General features: G+C 40.3%; 3 protein-coding genes across 8 annotated transcripts in view; 2 read left to right on the forward strand and 1 right to left on the reverse strand.

Moving 5' to 3' along the window:
* Positions 1-20,971, reverse strand: part of cntnap2a (contactin associated protein 2a) — a 393,831-nt gene that overhangs the window by 139,302 nt on the left and 233,558 nt on the right. For all 4 annotated transcript variants that reach the window (XM_074622116.1, XM_074622115.1, XM_074622117.1 and 1 more), the window contains one exon: positions 9,165-9,314. In XM_074622116.1, the coding sequence (XP_074478217.1) occupies positions 9,165-9,314 (150 nt within the window). The remainder of the gene's footprint in view (positions 1-9,164; positions 9,315-20,971) is intronic.
* LOC141759780 (complement C1q-like protein 2) lies at positions 14,637-16,930 on the forward strand. 2 transcript variants are annotated; one of them, XM_074622121.1, is made up of 4 exons: positions 14,637-14,999; positions 15,941-16,099; positions 16,237-16,365; positions 16,443-16,930. In XM_074622121.1, the coding sequence occupies exons 1-4, from the start codon at positions 14,762-14,764 to the stop codon at positions 16,718-16,720; spliced, it is 804 nt and encodes a 267-aa protein (XP_074478222.1). In that variant the 5' UTR covers positions 14,637-14,761; the 3' UTR covers positions 16,721-16,930. The 2 variants fall into 2 exon arrangements, with proteins under 2 accessions (XP_074478222.1, XP_074478221.1); XM_074622120.1 differs by having other exon boundaries at positions 14,639-14,999; positions 15,932-16,099.
* LOC141759781 (cerebellin-4-like) lies at positions 18,694-20,968 on the forward strand. Of its 2 annotated transcripts, none has more exons than XM_074622124.1 (4): positions 18,694-19,040; positions 19,979-20,137; positions 20,275-20,403; positions 20,481-20,968. In XM_074622124.1, exons 1-4 carry the CDS (start codon positions 18,827-18,829, stop codon positions 20,756-20,758), a joined length of 780 nt encoding a protein of 259 aa, XP_074478225.1. In that variant the 5' UTR covers positions 18,694-18,826; the 3' UTR covers positions 20,759-20,968. The 2 variants fall into 2 exon arrangements, with proteins under 2 accessions (XP_074478225.1, XP_074478224.1); XM_074622123.1 differs by having other exon boundaries at positions 18,695-19,040; positions 19,970-20,137.

The raw sequence follows: 20,971 nt of genomic DNA on the forward strand, positions 1-20,971 counted from the left end.
TCATTGTATCATTCAGAATGCTGTATTACAGCTGCAGCGACAAACAGAGGAAGATACAGACCAAAATTCATGAGGTGTAGTCAAAGAGAGACAAACGCTTGGCAAACAAAGCATGGATGTGGCCATACATCTGTACATCCTCAAGCTATCACGCACACCCATCGCTTAAATCCAAGCTAAGAATGTCTGACCACATTTCATTTTTTTTTTTTTCCTGAAAGCAACGATGCTGTGTGGTTTTAATTTGTAGCATAAACAGAAGCTCTATCTCTCATAACCCCTCAGGATCTGGAACAGCAGCAATAATCCCCTGCAGTCTTGCTGGCACTGGCATCACAGCCTCCCTGCTGTGCCCAAAGAGCTTCTTTTACAATACACACAGGAAGGCCAGCACCAGCGCTCTACTACCTGAACGCCATGTGACTGGCACGGCTGGCTGTCAGGCTAGCAGAGCGCTTGCCACATCCCGACATATTTCGGGAACGTAGGTATAGGCTGGAAATCGGCCAAAATGCTTGGAAGTTAAAAAATTAAACAAATATTTTGAGGCTGCAATTCTACAACATATTCAGAAGAGACAAAAAGCGTTGCCAAAAACAATATGTAGATTTTCCCAAATTCACACCATGAGCTCATCTATAACCCACCTCCTGCTATTTCTCTCTACTTAAGAGCACCATGGAGCACCTTCAAATAAACATAGCATGCATGCGTACTGCACACAAGTCAAGGATAGTATGTACCCGTAATGGTAGCTGTGTACGAGACTGTATGCACATATACAATAAGTGCATGATGGACAGACAGCACAGGCTGCTCTTCGATGGATGTGGGCGTCAGAGTCAAATGTCTAATTCAGCACAAGCTTTAAGATGAAGAGATGATAGTATGTAGAAGCTGGAAGTGTGTTATGTATTACAATTACTTCTAATACATACTATATGTGAGTATTAATTCACACTACAAGTGAAAGATTTCTTCTTTTTTTGACAGCTAAGTGAAAACAATTGACATACTGGAGTGACCGAATAAACCAACTGGAGCGTAAGCAGCATCAAAACACTTTATTTTAAAAGGTCAGAAAGGTTTTGCATCATAGTACCCACTAGATTGTAATGGAAAAGCAAAGTTTAAGACCGTCAAATACTATAACACTGTCATTTATTCATACGCAATAAAATAAATGTGAAGGAAAACATGACATTTGCGAAATGATGACAAAGGAAGCAATGAGCTAAGAAATGCTGCGACACAGTTTGGAACAACTCAGCTGAGTTATAAAATTGGTAAAGAAGTGGAGATTGCAAAACTAATAAAGGAAACTCAGCTGTTTTTTTCCCCCCAAATTATCAAACACCAACATGCTTCAGGGTGGAACGTCCCATAATTGACTACTCTCTCATTAGTATATCCATTTGTCCCCTGCTCCGGTGGAGAAAAGAGCATGACTTTATGGCCTTGTGTATGTGCATGCTTGTGTTTGTGCGAGTGTCCGTCTGTCTCCCCTCTTGAGAAATTCAATTTGCGGATGTCTCGTGTCAGTCACTTACTAATTTCTCTAAGCGCAGCGTCAGGAGTGAGAAACTACTCCCCGTAAAATAGGCTTTGAGTTCAGGAGGCTGCTTCTAAAAGCAGACGCTCGAAGGATAGAGGGGTGGAGATGAGAGGAGAAGAGAGGAGGCAAAGGAAGGGGGCGACCCGGTTAAAGAGGATAAGAGGGATGAGAGGAAAGAGGAGAGGATGAGGGCCAGGAAAGAAGAAGAGAAGATAAACTGAGAAATTGGAGGGAACGAAAGAAATGAGGGAAAGCGAAGAAGAAGAAGAGAAGAAAACAGAGGAGAGGAACAGAATTAAGAAAGAGGGCATAGTTGAGGATAAGATGACAGAGGCTCAGAGCCAAGCCTTTTCCTTCCTCTGACATCTAAAGTATAATATCCAGCAACTCTGTAACCTTGGGTTTAGGAGGCGCCACGTGAATTTTAATGCCACCGAATCAGAAAAAGGAGGGCAATTATGTCAAATCAGCATTCTTGGCTGGTTACTTTAATGCCACTGAACTCAAAGAAAACTGTTCTCAAGGAATACGTCATTTCAGATATGAAAAACAAGAGCAGCGACACATTGTGTCGCAGTGAAACGCTACTTTCTGTTTAAAATAAAGCATGCATTAGGGAATAAAAAAAACTTTAACAATGTTGCAAACTAAAAAAGTTGACAGAAATAAGGAAGAAAAGTGAAGAAAGGAAAATGCATTGGCTGCTTAATTTAGCCTTTCAGCTCTTTGGGAATGGTACTAGAGCTGCGTAATGTCCCATCATAGTCATCAAAATACATAAAACATGACCACTTATGCAAATAAGGTAATTTATTGAGTTAATTAAAGCATTAATTAGCAAATATTGTCAGCATAATATGTCAGCACGCTTGTCATCACATTACACCTCGATGGTATTAATATTAATGTTTTAAAAGCATTAAAGCAGGGGGAGGCAGTTTATTTTTGTAATATTGGACAAAAAATCCATAATAACCTTTCAGCATTTTGTAATTCAAGTGGTACCCAAGGGTAGGCAGTTTTCTGGAAAAGTAAAAAAAAAAGAAGAAAAACAGAATTTGATCCTGCAGCTAACCCCTCTCTGTCCTAAGCCATACAGTAACCAGTACGAGTACTAGTCACTCATTTCAAACATCATCCCGATGCCGTTATATAGTGGCAATTCTATGATAATTACCGTCCTGGTTCTTTGCAAACTTGCGGGCCTATAAAGCCCTTTGACATGACATACTGTGATTCGAGGATCTGGCGAGCTACAATATTGGCGAAGCGTTTCAGAGATGGACAGAAAATGTCGCTAATAGTTTAGCCTCCTGCTAAAAGTAGCCGTCGCGGTGAGCTCACGCAGAACGCTAAACTATTAGAGTGATGGAGAGTAAATGATGCTTGCCCCGAGCTACTGCCGTAGCAGATATTGTCTGGCCTTCTTTTCCGTAAGTTGCTTTGCAGTGTAGACAGTTGTTGCAAACGCTGGAATTACTAACTTTTCCTGCAGGATATTCCGCCGTTGAATCAGGCCTTCAGACAGTGATCTGAAGGGACCTGCCCGCACATCTGCATTTGTGGAACAGCCAATAGGAACACCCTCTCTATGAAATGACCTGTGATTGGCCAAAGTCTCCCGTCACAGGCTAGATTTTCTAAACCCTGAAAACAGAAGTCTAGTTATCTCTCAGAATACTTGAATTACAATATGCTGAAAGGTTATTATGGAATTTTTGCCCAATGATGCTAAAAATATACTGCCTACCCCAGCTTTAAGGAGCTCTGTTACGTTTAAAAATATATATTTCCTTAATTAAAAATAATATGTGTGCATTCAACTGCTACAGTATATGAAGGGAACCTGTAGTTTAATGTGTCACATTTCTGTTGCAATAATGTCTCAACTCTGACACATCATCACTGGTAGGACAAACAAACAGTAGCTTTAGGCCGTGAGATAACTTTACCCGCCCCTGGCTAACTATTTCACATTTAATGGAGACACAGTATTTGGCCTGGAGGACACTACATGTAGTCATGTGCCACTGGTGATATTCTGTCCACTGTAAAATGTAAGATCACCCACATGCACACTCAAGTCACTTGCTTTCTATTTGATTAAACACAAACAAGACTGGTAATTATTTCACAATCACATAATGTCTCCTTGTCAACAACCTTTGTGTGTGTGTTTGTGTGTGCGTGGGGCAGTGTTTGTTTAAATGCCTTGATAGGAAAATTACCTGTTACCAAGGTGCATTGATCCTTTCTCACTTTGATATTTCACTTTAATGTCAAGTCATTGTGCTTCAGACTTTGTGTGCATAATGAATGTATATCCCTGCATATGTGTGCCAGCCAAGCTTCAACAAAATACTTATAAGTCCTAATTTGGTTTAATTTGGCAAGTGGACATGCTTAATAAACATTAAGCCACAGTGGGAAAAGAAAACATAAAATGAAGAATATAGAAACAGACATATAGTCGAACTTTCTTTCCACTGACATGTAAGCAAGGTTTCTACAGTGGCACTCACCAGGACGGCTACTTTGAACCCAGCTTACTAGTTCCCATGTCCAAATATAATTTTACATGCAGGGAAACACTATAATATGTTCACTACATGCATCACAATAAGACAAAGAGAGGACAACTTAAATCAAGACAGAAAATGGAGCAGACATATTTCTATTGTCAAAATGAGCGTATTAAGAGCTAAGTCATTTCAATAGCAGTAGCATAGTAGCAGTGTTACTTTGTTTACGGAGTCTGGTTCAAACTGTGGTCACTGATCAACAACTGTTGCCAGTGAAAACAGCAGATTGATGCCTCAAAGCCATGAGATTTGAAGCAGATGGTTACCTAAATGAACCCACACAAAAGACTCTCGGAAATTATCTCAAGCCTCGTCCTGTATATAAAAGAACATGGATTGTTCATACTGAAGGGTTTCTGCTAATTGTGGCACACTGACTGAACGGTCAAATAGAAAGCGCTGATGGAATATGGTTAGAGAGCTTTAGGACAGCTTAATGCGCTTGGCCTCTCTGACTCATCAAGCTGAACGATCTAAGAGACTAATTGAAGGCAAGTCGAAGGCTAAACTATCTTTTATACATTCACTATATTATTTGGTTACCTCTGTGGTGGGATAGAAATTAGCCCCTGAATGTGATGAGGTGGACGATTTATGAATAAATGTGTCTGAGTTGTAAGTTAAGTGTGTTTCTGCGTGCATGTGTGTGCTTGGGAGTTTCAGAGCATGTGGTCAAAAAGACCCTCTGCTCACACTAACCCACGTACACACAAATTCAGATGGCTTCAGGGCTTCATCATAAGTCTGTGATAATGGGGAGGCAAAGCATAATAAAATCAGGTCATGAAATTGGAGGACTGATCAGTATGCTGTATAAATCTAAAGTAAAACCAAACCCAATTGTCGAAAAGGTGAGAGCAAACTAAAATAATTCCCAGAGTTGAAAACAACCTTTAAAGGCACACATACCTTTTCATATGAAAAAGGAAATCTCAAGTCTGAACTAAGAATGAGCTGGTTGGAATAGTTCCAAAAAAATGTCTTCCTAAAACCTCTCCTCTAGCCTGTGAAGCGGTGGCCTAAATATCTCTTTGTACTCCTTGCCATAGTAGTAATCAGCGGTTCTGTAGCCCCTACAGCCTTCAAACTTGTGTTTACCACCAGGCTCTCTGCTCCTCAGTATTCGTTATGTCATGTAAAACTAACGAGAAAACCCCCAGAAACCGTTTCTGCCAATTCAGCCCACACATTATGCCTGTTGGTAGGGGGGAAAAGGAAACTTCTGAAAGAACATAGTTGTATATCTTTGAACTGTAGCGATGAATACATGTTAAACTTGCATTCTTTCTAATAGCCAGCAGGGGGCGACTCCTCTGGTTGCAAAAAGAAAATCTGATTGTATAGAAGTCTATGAGAAAATGAGCCTACTTCTCACTTGATTTATTACCTCAGTAAACATTGTAAACATGAGTTTATGGTCTCAATCGATAGTTTCAAGTCTTCTACAATACAGTATGATGTTCATTTAGTAAATTATGGTCCCATTCAGAGTCAAATAGACCATAAAGCAGGGTATGCTTTAGGGCGTGGCTACCTTGTGATTGACAGGTCGCTACCATGGCGTTGTCCGGTCTGGGAGTTGTCTGTGTTTTTGTCTTAGAACTTTAATGAAAGTTAATTGTAACATTTTGGCCTAAAAAACATATTCAGCATTTGTTGTACTTAGCTCCACCCTCTCATGTTACTTCTGGTTGCAAAAAAAACAAGATGAGGACGGCCAAAATGCCGAACTCGAAGCTTCAAAACGGCAGTTCGCAAACCAATGGGTGACGTCATTGTGACTATGTCCACTTCTTATATACAGTCTATGGCGTGCATGCAAATGAAGCCAGGATTTTTTTCTCAGTATGAGACAGAAACAAAAATATATAGCACATACAATAACGTAGTGTGTGTTGTTGTGTGTGTATCTACCTGCGTGTATATGGATACAAATATATGAATTATATGTGTTTTAAGCCCTGTGTTTCCTCTGAAACTGCCTCTGGGATTTTATGTGTCATTGTCACCATTCCTCTCAGCCTCTCAGCTCTTTAGGATATAGCTTTCACTTCCTCTTCCTCTCTCTCTCTCGAGCCTTGCACTCACTTATTAACCTTTTAAATTTCTCTGCCAAAAACTTCTCTTCGTCTCATTCTTTCTCTCTACTTTCTCTTCCTCCCTATCTTGTATCTGTCCTCTCTTCAGTTTCCGTTCTCTCCCTCTCTCTGTCTGCCTCCTCTGCCCTCTTCAAGGGGTAAACATTACAGAGATCCTCTCCTCTCAGCCACTATTGATTCCCGGCTCAGCTTACCAAAATCAATAAATCACCAATTGGATCAAAACGGAGACTAGAGGGTGAGAAGGAAGAAGAGAGGAGAGGAGGGAGAAACTAGAAAAGACAGACAACGACGGAAAATGGAGAGAAAGTTGAGGTGAAAGAGAGATAATAAAAGATACAAGTGTTAATATTGGATGATTCTGCAACATCCAGGATTACAGAATCAAAGAAAACCCTTTAAGTGGTAAAAATCCTAAATAAATTGCAGCTGGTTTTGGATGCTTCCTGAGTGAAATGGAATTAGCATATCAAGTCATCACAGGCTTAGATTTCATAAATAAAAAGTAGTCATCATGGGCTTAAGGGGGATTCACTCAACAGCAGCGATGAGTAAAATTAAGATGGACAACATATAATAAAAGAATGTGGATGTGTGTGTGTGATGTGCTCTGATCCTTATTGACTGGCCTGGGGAAATTGGTCTTGCTTGATGGAGGAGATTGTACTCTGATAGAGAGAGGGAGGGAGAGGGACAGAGGCCTGATGGAGCTATCAGAGCCCAGACTATCTCTCTCAGTTACTGTAATTTCATACAGGTGCCCACACACCCAACTCACACACAAAATCACACGTGCACACTTAGATACGGACCATCTTCCAACAGACGGACAGCAGTGTCTGGCATCATTAACCTGGCGTCTTCCTAATTCAGACAGATTGTGGCTGCTGCATGTGTGTTCCCCTCTGGTTGTGTATGGTAAAGTTGTGTCTGCGCTCTTGCTAAGTGAGCAACTTCCTGAACCCTGGCCACTGGGATATAGATTTCTAGGGAGACAAATGATTTGTAGACATATTTAACCTGCAAACGCACAGACGGATAAGACTTCCGTTGGTACAGCTCATATAAGAAGTCTGAGTCGAGTTTCACAAATTTCTTTATAAAAAGATGCTATACAAAATATAAGTACTCCATGTAAAAACACATTAATTGACCCTTTGCTAAGCCTCTGCCCCCCCCGCTGCTGCTCCGTCAAGCTGTCAGAGCCACCATGGAGCCACCACTGTCTTGAACAGCACTCCCTGTATAAATAAATATTAGGGCTGTAAACGTTAACGCGATAATAACGCGATAATAATGCATTAACGCAAAATCGTTTTAATGCCACTAATTTCTTTAACACATTAATGAAATCGATCTTTCAGACGTTGTAGCGGGCTCAGTTTTAAAGCAAGAGTGAAGATACTGGCATCATATGAAACTAGAAAACCTAAGGAATCCATTGGTACCAACCATGTCGTACTAGCTTGTCGCTAAGGAGATTAAATAACGCTCCAAATTTAGGATACATTTTGGCGAGGAAAAACTGGCATGGTCATTTTCAAAGGGGTCCCTTGACCTTTGACCTCAAGATATGTGAATGAAAATGGGTTCTATGGGTACCCACGAGTCTCCCCTTTACAGACATGCCCACTTTATGATAATCACATGCAGTTTGGGGCAAATCATAGTCAAGTCAGCACACTGACACACTGACAGCTGTTGTTGCCTGTTGGGCTTGAGTTTGCCATGTTATGATTTGAGCATATTTGTTATGCTAAATGCAGTATCTGTGAGGGTTTCTGGACAATATTTATAATTTCTTTGTGTTGTTTATTGATTTTCTATAATAAATAGCAAGCATATTTGCCCACTTCCATGTTTATAAGAGTATCAAATACTTGACAAATCTCCCTTTAATTGACATTTTGAACAGATAAAAAATGTGTGATTAATTTGCAATTAACTATGTACAATCATGCGATAAATCATGATTAAATATTTTAATCGATTTACATTCCTAATAAATATGTTATGCATTAAAGGAATCTTGATAATGTCTACGAATGTCTACGAAGTTATGCTAAATTTTGGTGAGGAAAAACTGTCATGGCCATTTTCAAAGGGGTCCCTTGACCTCTGACCTCAAGATATATGAATGAAAATGGGTTCTATGGGTACCCACGAGTCTCCCCTTTACAGACATGCCCACTTTATGATAATCACATGCAGTTTGGGGCAAGTCATAGTCAAGTCAGCACACTGACACACTGACAGCTGTTGTTGTAAATAAATAAATATCTAGCTAATTTTTGGAAAAAATGATTTCAGAGAGAAACAGACATGAAGGATCTACAAAATGTGTTCAGTGGATATATCAGGATGTCAAATGGATTCAGCAGCGAAAGCAGGTAAAAAGATAAAGATAGAAGCTAATGCCCACAGATCACAGTATAAAATCACCTGGCGATCGAGACAGAAAATAATGAAATCAAGGAACAACACTGTTCCTGTAAAGCCGGTTGCAATCATTAAAAAGCAAAAGCAGCGTGTGTATACATTCAGTATACCTTCAGTACCTTGCGTAGCATAATGATGTGCTAACGTACTCTCCTAATGTTAGCTCCACAGGTTTTTAAACGTATATACATATCGTATGTCTTGGGCTCATTATAATTAATGAAACAATGGGAGGCTATGCAATTAACCACAAAAAGTACTTATTTCAGACAACACAGCAACCAAACCTGAAGATATTTCGTAGAACTTATGAAACAAGGAGTTGAGATCGACTGACACACATCTGGATGTAAAGAGATGTAAACTGGATGCTAATTTTCGGACACAATTTCTGAACATTTTAACCTGTGGAGAGGAATGTGATGGGATGACGAGGTGGAAGTGAGGGGAGAGATTGATCTGCGGCGATGATGTTGGGGTGACTCTTACCTCCCAAGTGATAGGTTCCCCCCGTGGTGATGGTGAGAGGTGAGGTGGAGCGCACAGCAGACGCCTCCTCGCCGTCTACTGTCAACATGGCAAAGTTCTCCTTGGCGACCAAGCGTATCGCGTGCCATTGGCCGTCGTTAAGGCCTGAACCTGGAGGGGGGGGGGGGGGGGGGGCAGAGATAAAAACGTCTTTTCGTAAATTCATAAACATCAAGTTCTATGAGCGTAAAACTCTCTTGGTGAGTACAAGGTTTCAGCTGAGGACTGGTCCATATTGAGGACTGGTTCATCTTACTAGGTCAAAGTTAAGTTTGTTATAGGAGAATATAGGAGAATGTGAAGGATCTGACAAGGACAGAAAAGACGACTGGGTGACTCATCATGGGTAAGAGGTATGTGGGTGGTGAAACTAAGAAATACAATTTCTGTCTGTGATGTGTGACTATCTCTCTCTGTTTACCTTCTACTTTGTCATACAGCATTTTTTTCTCCACAATCATTGCACCCCTTGTGTTTTTTTTTGCCATCTAATGCCTCCATCTCAGCTGCCTGGCGAATGTGGCTTCAGACAGAGTTAAGACATGCTCGGCGGAGCATCATCTTCCTGCCTCTACCACATTTTTTCCTCACTTCTACACGTATTCTCATATGTATGCCGATGCTCTCCATCGCTTCTCTTTTGTTCTCTTGCTCCATCTTTCTCTCTCCCCCTCGCCTCGCCGAGTGCAGCTTCCAGTCTCAAGGCCCCTGTGTCTCAACTCCATTAACTCTCAGAGAACCCTGTTTGCGTCAGAGTGCATGTGTGTGTGTGTTCTCTATCTGTGCATGCGAGCTTTGAGCACTCTGTGCAAGTGTGTACAAGTCTGTAATGTGTTGCGTTGTCTGCATATGTCAGTGTAGTGTGTGTTTGTGCTCTCCTTTTCTCTCTCTTCCCTTGTAGCTGTGCTCCATTAAATATGAGTGATGTTTTGGAAAGGGACATTACTACTGGAGCCGAGAGAGAAGCCAGCTCACTCTCATCACCCTGTCCTCTATACATCACCTCTTACTGACACCAATCTCTATTCATCCTTCCCTCCCTGCCTCCCTCTCCGTCCCTGATTCTTTCCTCCATCGCTCTGTCTTTATTTCCTTTCCAATATTTCTGCATTTCACTTTTTCCCTATCTTCGTTCTGTCTTCATGCCCCTCTCCTCTTGTGGCCATCTTCTGCATTGTCTGTCTTTTTCAATTCGGCCCGCTCGCCACTTCACTGACTGTAATACATCGATAGTGAGGACAGTGTAGCGAAGTTCAAGGTACGGTCATGTGCAAATGGATTTAAGAAGAGTGCATTTACTCATGGAGCTGCAAGGCAATACACATGCACCTCAGCTTGCTGCATGTGTCAATACATTAGACTCCATGGGTGTGAGAGAGTGTGCAAGTTTCTTGCTTCGTGTGTGGCAGTTTTCCACGTGCGTGTTGACCATCTACAAGGCACACTTTCACATTAGGGTTGCACCGACCCGACTTTATTCAATCCCGATACCGATAGCGATACCTGGGCTTTGGGTATCAGCCGATACCGAGTACCGATCCGATACCAGTGTTTGATTAATAAGCTGTATGCCTCACTGTATGGAAGTGACTGGGATCATTCTTTTACGTGTAAGGCAACATCAGGCTTGACTTGGCTATATACATATATATATATATATACAAGTATAGTAGAATTGAATTGAATAGATTGGCCCATCATTACCAATACCTGATCTAGTTGCTCTGGTTATCGGTGCATCCCTATTTCACATTGTTTATTTCTTCCCAGAATGCACTTGCAGACCCTGGCTTTCGCATCAGTAGGGAGTCTGCACTAATTAATCTCCATCAGCAGGGTGACTATGCGTATGTGTGTGTGTGTGTGTGTGTGTGTGTGTGTGTGTGTGAGATCATGACAGCGGCCAAAGGAACTAAGAGCCAAGATAGCCACCTGCTGAGGGGGTGTGACCGCTGTGGCCTTGTTCAGGGCAATGCTGGGTAAATACAGCACAAACACACACATGCAACACACACGACAGTACAAATATGAATGCGATTATGCATGAATATTTCCACTAGCTCTGGCAGAGAATAAAATACAACGATGATGTTGGGAAGTCATGAACTGAAAAGTAATAATGACGGAAAATTAGAGGACGGCGTCTGCTTTGTCTGAATGACATCAGAAAAGTCAGTGCTGGTAGAAAGAGACCTTGATGTGCTCCTTTACTGGCAATCCCATTTCTGACATTATATTGGTTTGATGTAATCACTATTAAGCTCTCTGCTCCGTCCCGTCCCTCTCTATAACCTCTTGAATGTAATGGAAAATAGATACTGTGTAACCTTGTGTGCCCTCATCTGTTTTACATCACCTGCAATAGCTGTGAATGATTAGCTTCTCAGTGATAGCGGTGTTATTGAATCTTCACGCTCACAGCTGCACGGACACACAAAGAATCTCACACACACACACAAATATGAGGTGCACTAGCTCTCACGCTCTCTTTCTGTCACACACGCCAACACAAAGGCTCAAATTACACACATGGCGGCTGTCTGCCACGGATAAAAAGAGCACAGATAATGAAGGAGACTAGAAGAAGGAATTTCTGATTTGACTAGATAGGACCGTTTCAGGGCTTCTTTTAGAGTTGTCATTCATATGCATGGGCCTGATATAAAGGTGGAAGGCTGACCGGTCACTTTGCTCTGTTTTTGTTTTGAAAGTAATAAAAATGAAGAAATTGCACTGTGGGTTCACTCCCGTCGTCCCATATCCTCACTTTGAATACTCATTAGAAAGAAAAAAGCCACTAAACTGAGGCAAGAACTGAAAAATAACCCATTAAAACAACTGGAAGGATGAGAATGCTTTCACGTAATAAACAATGAAATGTGGACCTACAGTAATTACATCATTTTAGATTTTTTAATAACATTTGACCCAGATATCCTCATGGCATTTTGTTCAGAAAAATGCCTCTTTTTTTTTTAAAGATACTGTCATCTAATAGAGAGCCATTCATTATTTATGTCAACAGAGGCATCGATTCAATTGGTTACATTTTGAAAGCTACTGACCATCTGCATAAACAAGATAAGTGATGATGTTTATTAGGACTGGGACGATACACCTATCTCCCGATTTGGGTGCCGATTCAATATGTATTGCAATTTTTAAGTATTGCGATTCGATATTACAATATAAATTTTTTAACACTAGCCCACGGGAAGAATTTAAATCATACACTTCTATGGGACTTTTATTTTATACTTCTGGTGTATATAATCCACTCAATCTTATTTCCACATATGTGTTTTGTATAATACAGTTCCCTTTGTTAACACCTTATTTTGAAAATTTGACGTAGTCACAAGTGTATACTTCCGCTTACGTCGACAAGTCTGTCTCTACCTCTCCGTAGTTCTCCCATCAGCTCCGTTCTCTTTATACATCCATATTCAGCTCCATCGGGGCTGTTTGAATGCATTTAACATAAACGTCAGTATATGGGTGCTCTACAGTTGTAGCATCGGCCGATTTGACCACAGAGATGCGTGTGGCAGCTGGCTTGACTGCATGTTACCGCAATACGATAACGTTTCCTGTCCGTGACAGAGTTAGCATGCAGCTTTAGCCGTGATGTTTTTCCATACTTAACTGTATGTGTAGTGTTTATCTCTTTGGATTTAAAATGTGAGGGTGTATGTCTTATCCACGCAGACCCTCCGTCATTTTCTACTTTCCGCAGTTTGTTTTGGTTGACAGATATGGAACGGATATGACGTCACGTTACTCAGAATACAACAACAAAAGCGGTAACTTCCTTATACCTCCACATAGACTCAAATGATGCAAATATACTGGAAAAAAAAGGTCGGAAACTTGTGTTTGGTGGATTATTTCTCTGTTGTTACAATGCTAATTGGCATTGTATTTTACATCGTTGAAAAGCCTGTTTATATACCTTCACAATGATGTCCAACTTGTAAGGATCATGCATTTGTGGGATGAGCAGCACAGCTGACGATGTGGGTAGCGCCCAAGAAAAATTTGCCAAAATGCTCTGCCAATGGTAAACAGTGTATTCTCCTGTTGGCATTGACTCTTGTTTTGAGTTGTTTGGTGGATTGGATGATTGAACTCTCTATCAGTAACAAGGAACAAACAAGACATATTGGCTATTTTACACTTTATTCATTTAATACACCGTCAGGAGCCTCAGTAGCGAGTGGAAGATCCATACGCAGCCACAACAGCCTGGCACCTCCTCCTCATGCTGGTCACCAACCTGGTCACACGTTGCTGTGGGATGGCGTTCCATTCCTCAACCAGGATTCGTTGCAGGTCAGCCAGCATGGTTGTGTTGGTCACTCTAACACGTACAGCACGCCCAAGCTGATCTCACAAGTGTTGAATTGGGTTGAGGACTGGACTCTTGCAGGCCGTTTCATTCTCTCTACTCCTACATTGTGGAGGTAGTCTGTGATAACCCTGGCTCTGTGGGGGTGAGCGTTGTTTCTTGGAGGATGAAGTTAGGGCACAGATTGTGGAGATATGGGATCGCCACTGGCTGCAGAATCCCATCCCGATATCTCACTGCATTGAGATGGCCTTCAATGATGACAAGCCTTGTTTTGCCAGTGAGGGAGATGCCGCCCCACACCATGACACAGCCACCACCAAAAGCTGTTACTCGATCGGTGCAACAATCAGCATAGCGTTCTCCGCGTCGTCTCCATACTTTGACCTTGCCATCCAACTTTCGCAGACAGAACCTGGACTCATCACTGAACATGACATTCCCCCACATGTTCAGGTACCATTGTCTGTGTTGTCGACACCAGCGCAAACGGGCCTCACGGTGAAGGGCAGTCATTGCAGGCTTCATGGTAGCCTTATGAGAATACACTGTTTACCATTGGCAGAGGATTTTGACAATTTTTCTTGGGCGCTACCCACATAATCAGCTGTGCTGCTCATCCCACAAATACATGATCCTTACAAGTTGGACATCATTGCGAAGGTAAATAAACAGGCTTTCCAACGATGTAAAATTCAATGCCAATTAGCATTGTAACAACAGAGAAATAATCCACCAAACACAAGTTTACAAACTTTTTTTCCCCAGTTTATATCGATTCTGGCATTAAAAAAAATCTATTTAGAAATCGTAAAAAAAAAAAATCGTAATACATAGGTGAATAAATTTTTTCTCCCACCCCTAATGTTTATGAGAAAAGCACTGCTTATGTCCAATATAAGTGTCATAATGTAATAAACACAACTACATGTTAAATCATTCTTTGTGGGTGCTTTATCCTTTTAAGTCATTTTCTGCTGTGTCGACATGTGCAGTCATTCTTGTATAAACAGCTGGTCATTGCATCAGCCAACCTTCCTAAATATGGTCAGGGATGGCATTCTTGTGCCAACTCTGCACAAGATAGATACTAAGTGAGTTTTCTTTGACTGCCATTGCTCACAACACCTGCAGCAAGTACATGTACACTAAAAAAAATCAGATTCCATTTGATTTCTTAGAGGTATTTCTGGAGAGTTGAGGTTTTATAATGAGGGGCACTCTGCTGCTGGTGTTGCTGCTCTGTCTGTCTGGGACCTCAGCTGAGGAAGAGAGCGGAGGAGCTGACCAAGGTTTACAGACGAGTGGCCAGACTAAGAGGGATATCTGGGATGAGCTGAGAGATCTGAGAGACATGGTGGTGGAGCAAAAGGTGGAACTGAGGAATACCAAGGCTGAACTGCAAACCCAGAGAGACAAAGTGGCTGGTCTAGAGAAAGAGAACACGGGTAAGTATATCGACAACATCTGTGATGTTGTTGACGCTGGAGATGCAATGATTATTAATCTGTCAATCATTTGGTCAGTAAATTGTCAGAAAATGGTGAAATATGTCAATCAAGACTTAAACCAGGGAAATATACACATTTGAAAAGCCAGAACTGCTGATTTTTTGGTATTTTCGCTTCAAAAATACTTACAAGATTAAAAAATTTGCACAATTGTTGCAGATTAATTTTCTGTCGATCGACTAATCCATCAATTGCCTAAGTGTTTTAGCTCTAGATTAGGCTAAACCCAGGTAAAGTTAATCCAATCATTACTTGTGAGAATGGACGTAAATATAAACACAGTAATTTCAATATGAATTCAGTATATAATCAGAAAATGAATCAATATTATTATTAATTATTGTCAATTTTAAATGAAATATTTCAGAGATTAAAAACAACAAACTCATGCTAACAGTCCTAATCTGCTGTGATGTAAAGCCTGTTGCAATCTACTGCGTACACTTTTCCCAGAAAAAACAAAAACAAAACTAATACCAGACACCAGGAGATTAGAAAAGTCAATAAAAAAGGCTTTTGTGGACTGGGTATAAGTTGAATATGGTGCTATATCAGGAGCAATAGACAACAACAAACCAGAAATGTATTTCTATAAAGATGTCGTAAAACGCTACTTTAGACAGCCTTACTTAAAAGAACTTCATCTTCAGTCTCTATGGTATTTCAGTGATGAGCACCAGACTGACAGCCACTGAAAACAAAGCGATTGCAGTGGAGCTGGAAGCGACTAAGACTTAACAGCAGCTCCAGTAGACAAAAGTGGAGGAGGCTGAGAGACTGATTTCTTGTATGCAATTATCAAAATCACAGACTTGGTAAAACTAATCGTGAAAGAGCAGTTGAGAAATGATTGGCTTTTGTGCTTCTAGTACAAGCAGCAGAACTGGCAGCCCTGGTTTCCAGAGTGACAACCAGTGAGAAGGAGGTGCAGGAGCAGAAGAAGGAGGTGACAGCTCTCAGGGAAGAGCTGGATATTTCTAAGACTGAACTGCAGCTCACCGGGAACACATTGGTTGAGTTGCAAAGCAAAATTGCAGGTATTTTGATAAGAGACTTTAAACTTGTATGGCTTTCCCTTGAAACTAACCATTTGCTTATATACTATGCTATAAAGAAAATAACCAAATTTCAGCATCTTGTGCCTTTGTTGAATGTCTCCATCCGGTGTTTACAGACACTCCGAAGCTGGCTTTCTCTGCTGGTTTGTCCACTTCAGGAAAGATTGGACCATTCAATACGGAAACTCCACTCGTCTACACCAGAGTCTTCACAAACATTGGCGGGGCTTACAACCCAATTACAGGTATGCATTACCATAAACTTCTTAATATTGCCTAACAGACAGACGAAGCTGACATCTCTGATCTTCTACTGTTGCAGGTATCTTCACAGCACCTGTCAAAGGAGTCTACTATTTCAGATTCACTTCCTTCAACAACAAGAAAGACGAGTGGATGGCAGTAAATTTATACCATGATAGTCAGAGGATTTTGCATAATTCTGAGAAAGCTCTTGGTCATACTTTATTTTCAAATGCATTAATTCTTCAGCTGGAACAAGGAGGTCTGGTCCATATGCGTCTACACCAAAACTGTGGGCTTTATGATGATCGTAACTCCTTGAACACTTTCAGTGGTTTCCTGCTATTCCCTCTGTGATTTTCAGATATAATCGGATCGTCACCAAGGTTTTGAAGATTTCTGCACTTTCCAGTTGTCTATTACACTACATCTCATTCACATACTTTGTGGATATTGTCCTTGGTTATCTCAATTTGATCATTTACTGTATATACAAAGATGAAAGAAGTTGACTCTTGTATGCTACAATCACTTAATAAATAAACTAATGAGCATGATAACCACAAAGCTATACTGTCATTAACTGGCTGCTGTCATGAAAGGAAGAATACTTTTTTTTGCACCATTTATTCAATATTGAGACATCAGGTGTGAAAACAAAGGCTATAGGTGTAACGATTAACAATGAACATTGTGATGTGTCAATGTCCTACAATTATGAAAACTCCAATGGACAAGCTTACTTGGAGTGTCGCGTCTTGGGTGTATTTCTAAGCAACCCTCCACTGATAAAGCCAATCCAAGTAACCTAATTACTTTAGGTTGTTTGAATAAAACATGTCTTAATTGCAATATTCTAAAATAAATAAATTAACCACATCAAGCATTAGTGTGCATGTAAATGTGGGCCTTGCCTCACACTATCCAAATTAATTAAGCCTTTGCAACAGCATATTTATGTGTCACATTTTTGAGTGATACCCATTGACTTTTCACAAATACTGACATAAACAATTTTAAATAATAAAAAAGAGAAAGTTAGGATTTAAGAACCACAACTCGGAACTGATTTGCCTTACAGTCTGTGACCCAGTCAATACAGTGCACAAGACAATTAAGTTGAATTACTCACTGGTGTATTCAAGACAGAATGAAATGACAAAGTGTTTGCAGGATTAATAATGGAAACAGCTATGGAATTCAGAGCAAGGAAAATATCAGCCATTTGTCAACATTTCACGATGGAAAATCCAACTAGTAAAACTGAATGATACAAGAAAGTTCTATTGCATTAATTCTCTGTATGTATTTGTTCATATTTTACAAAGGGTTTAACCTGAGCCAGGCCATACAACAAAGATAGTAATCATATCACATGCATACATGGTCAGTAATCGACTGACAGCATGGTTAAAAAGCATTTCATCTCAATGCAATACAAGGATAATCAGTAAGACTTAAGATTTTCTAATCCTCAATAAAACAGGTACAGTAATTGGGTATAAATTTATATTAAATTTTTTAACACTAGACTGTGGGAAGAAGTTGAATCATACACTTCTAGGGACTTTTATTTTATACTTCTGGTGAATATAATCCAATCAATCTTATTTCCACATATGTATTTTTTTGTATATACAGTTCCCTTTGTTAACACCTTATTTTGAAAACTTGACATAGTCACACGTGCATACTTCCGCTAACTTCGCCAAGTCCGTCTCAACCTCTCCGTAGTTCTCCCATCAGCTCCGTTCTCTTTATAGCATGCAGCTTTAGCCATAATGTCTAGCTCTGCTTTTCCTGGCAATGTGTGAAACCCAAAGTGTTTCCATACTTAACTCTATGTGTAATGTTTACCACTTTGGATTTCAAATGTGAGGGTGTATGTCTTATCCACGCAGACCCTCCGTCATTTTCTACTTTCTGCAGTTTGTTTTGGTTGACAGATACGGAACGGATATGACGTCACGTTACTCAGACTACAACAATAAAAGCGGTAACTTCCTTCTACCTCCACATAGACTCAAATGATGCAAATGTATCGATTCTGACATTAAAAAATCTATTTCAAAATCGTAAAAAAGAAAAAAAAACGCGATACATAGGTGAATCAATTTTTCTCCCACCCCTAATGTTTATGAGAAAAGCACTACTTATGTCCAATATAAGTGTCATAATGTAATAAACACAACTACATGTTAAATTATTCTTTGTGGGTGCTTTATCCTTTTAAGTCATTTTCTGCTGTGTCATTCTTGAATAAACAGCTGGTCATTGCATCAGCCAACCTTCCTAAATATGGTCAGGGATGGCATTCTTGTGCCAACTCTGCACAAGATAAATAATCAGTGAGTTTTCTTTGACTGCCATTGCTCACAACACCTGCAGCAAGTACACGTACACTAAAAAAATTAGATTCCATTTGATTTCTTAGAGATATTTCAGGAGAGGTGAGGTTTTACAATGAGGGGCACTCTGCTGCTGGTGTTGCTGCTCTGTCTGTCTGGGACCTCAGCTGAGGAAGAGATCGGAGGAGCTGACCAAGGTTTACAGACGAGTTGTCAGACTAAGAGGGATATCTGGGATGAGCTGAGAGATCTCCACATGATGGTGGATATCAAGGCTGAACTGCAAACCCTGAGAGACAAAGTGGCTGGTCTAGAGAAAGAGAACACGGGTAAGTATATCGACAACATCTGTGATGTTGACGCTGGAGATGCAATGATTATTAATATGTCAATCATTTGGTCAGTAAATTGTCAGAAAATGGTGAAATATGTCAATCACGACTTAAACCAGGGAAATATACACATTTGAAAAGCCAGAACTGCTGATTTTTTGGTATTTTCGCTTCAAAAATACTTACAAGATTAAACAATTTGCACAATTGTTGCAGATTAATTTTCTGTCGATCGACTAATCCATCAATTGCCTAAGTGTTTTAGCTCTAGATTAGGCTGAACCCAGGTAAAGTTAATCCAATCATTACTTGTGAGAATGGACGTAAATATAAACACAGTCATTTCAATATGAATTCAGTATATAATCAGAAAATGAATCAATATTAATATTAATTATTGTCAATTCTAAATGAAATATTTCAGAGATTAAAAACAACAAACTCATGCTAACAGTCCTAATCTGCTGTGATGTAAAGCCTGTTGCAATCTACTGCGTACACTTTTCCCAGAAAAAACAAAAACAAAACTAATACCAGACACCAGGAGATTAGAAAAGTCAATAAAAAAGGCTTTTGTGGACTGGGTATAAGTTGAATATGGGGCTATATCAGGAGCAATAGACAACAACAAACCAGAAATGTATTTCTATAAAGATGTCGTAAAACGCTACTTTAGACAGCCTTACTTAAAAGAACTTCATCTTCAGTCTCTATGGTATTTCAGTGATGAGCACCAGACTGACAGCCACTGAAAACAAAGCGATTGCAGTGGAGCTGGAAGCGACTAAGACTTAACAGCAGCTCCAGTAGACAAAAGTGGAGGAGGCTGAGAGACTGATTTCTTGTATGCAATTATCAAAATCACAGACTTGGTAAAACTAATCGTGAAAGAGCAGTTGAGAAATGATTGGCTTTTGTGCTTCTAGTACAAGCAGCAGAACTGGCAGCCCTGGTTTCCAGAGTGACAACCAGTGAGAAGGAGGTGCAGGAGCAGAAGAAGGAGGTGACAGCTCTCAGGGAAGAGCTGGATATTTCTAAGACTGAACTGCAGCTCACCAGGAACACATTGGTTGAGTTGCAAAGCAAAATTGCAGGTATTTTGATAAGAGACTTTAAACTTGTATGGCTTTCCCTTGAAACTAACCATTTGCTTATATACTATGCTATAAAGAAAATAACCAAATTTCAGCATCTTGTGCCTTTGTTGAATGTCTCCATCCGGTGTTTACAGACACTCCGAAGCTGGCTTTCTCTGCTGGTTTGTCCACTTCAGGAAAGATTGGACCATTCAATACAGAAACTCCACTCGTCTACACCAGAGTCTTCACAAACATTGGCGGGGCTTACAACCCAATTACAGGTATGCATTACCATAGACTTCTTAATATTGCCTAACAGACAGACGAAGCTGACATCTCTGATCTTCTACTGTTGCAGGTATCTTCACAGCACCTGTCAAAGGAGTCTACTATTTCAGATTCACTGCCTTCAACAACAAGAAAGACGAGTGGATGGCAGTGAATTTATACCATGGTAGTCAGAGGATTTTGCATAATTCTGAGAAAGCTCTTGGTCATACTTTATTTTCAAATGCATTAATTCTACAGCTGGAACAAGGAGGTCTGGTCCATATGCGTCTACACCAAAACTGTGGGCTTTATGATGATGGTAGCACCTTGAACACCTTCAGTGGTTTCCTGCTGTTCCCTCTGTGATTTTCAGATATAATCGGATCGTCACCAAGGTCTTGAGGATTTCTGCACTTTCCAGTTGTCTATTACACTACATCTCATTCACATACTTTGTGGATATTGTCCTTGGTTATCTCAATTTGATCATTTACTGTATATACAAAGATGAAAGAAGTTGACTCTTGTATGCTACAATCACTTAATAAATAAACTAATGAGCATGATAACCACAAAGCT

Source organism: Sebastes fasciatus, chromosome 21 (assembly GCF_043250625.1).
Source record: "Sebastes fasciatus isolate fSebFas1 chromosome 21, fSebFas1.pri, whole genome shotgun sequence".
Lineage (NCBI taxonomy): Eukaryota > Metazoa > Chordata > Actinopteri > Perciformes > Sebastidae > Sebastes > Sebastes fasciatus.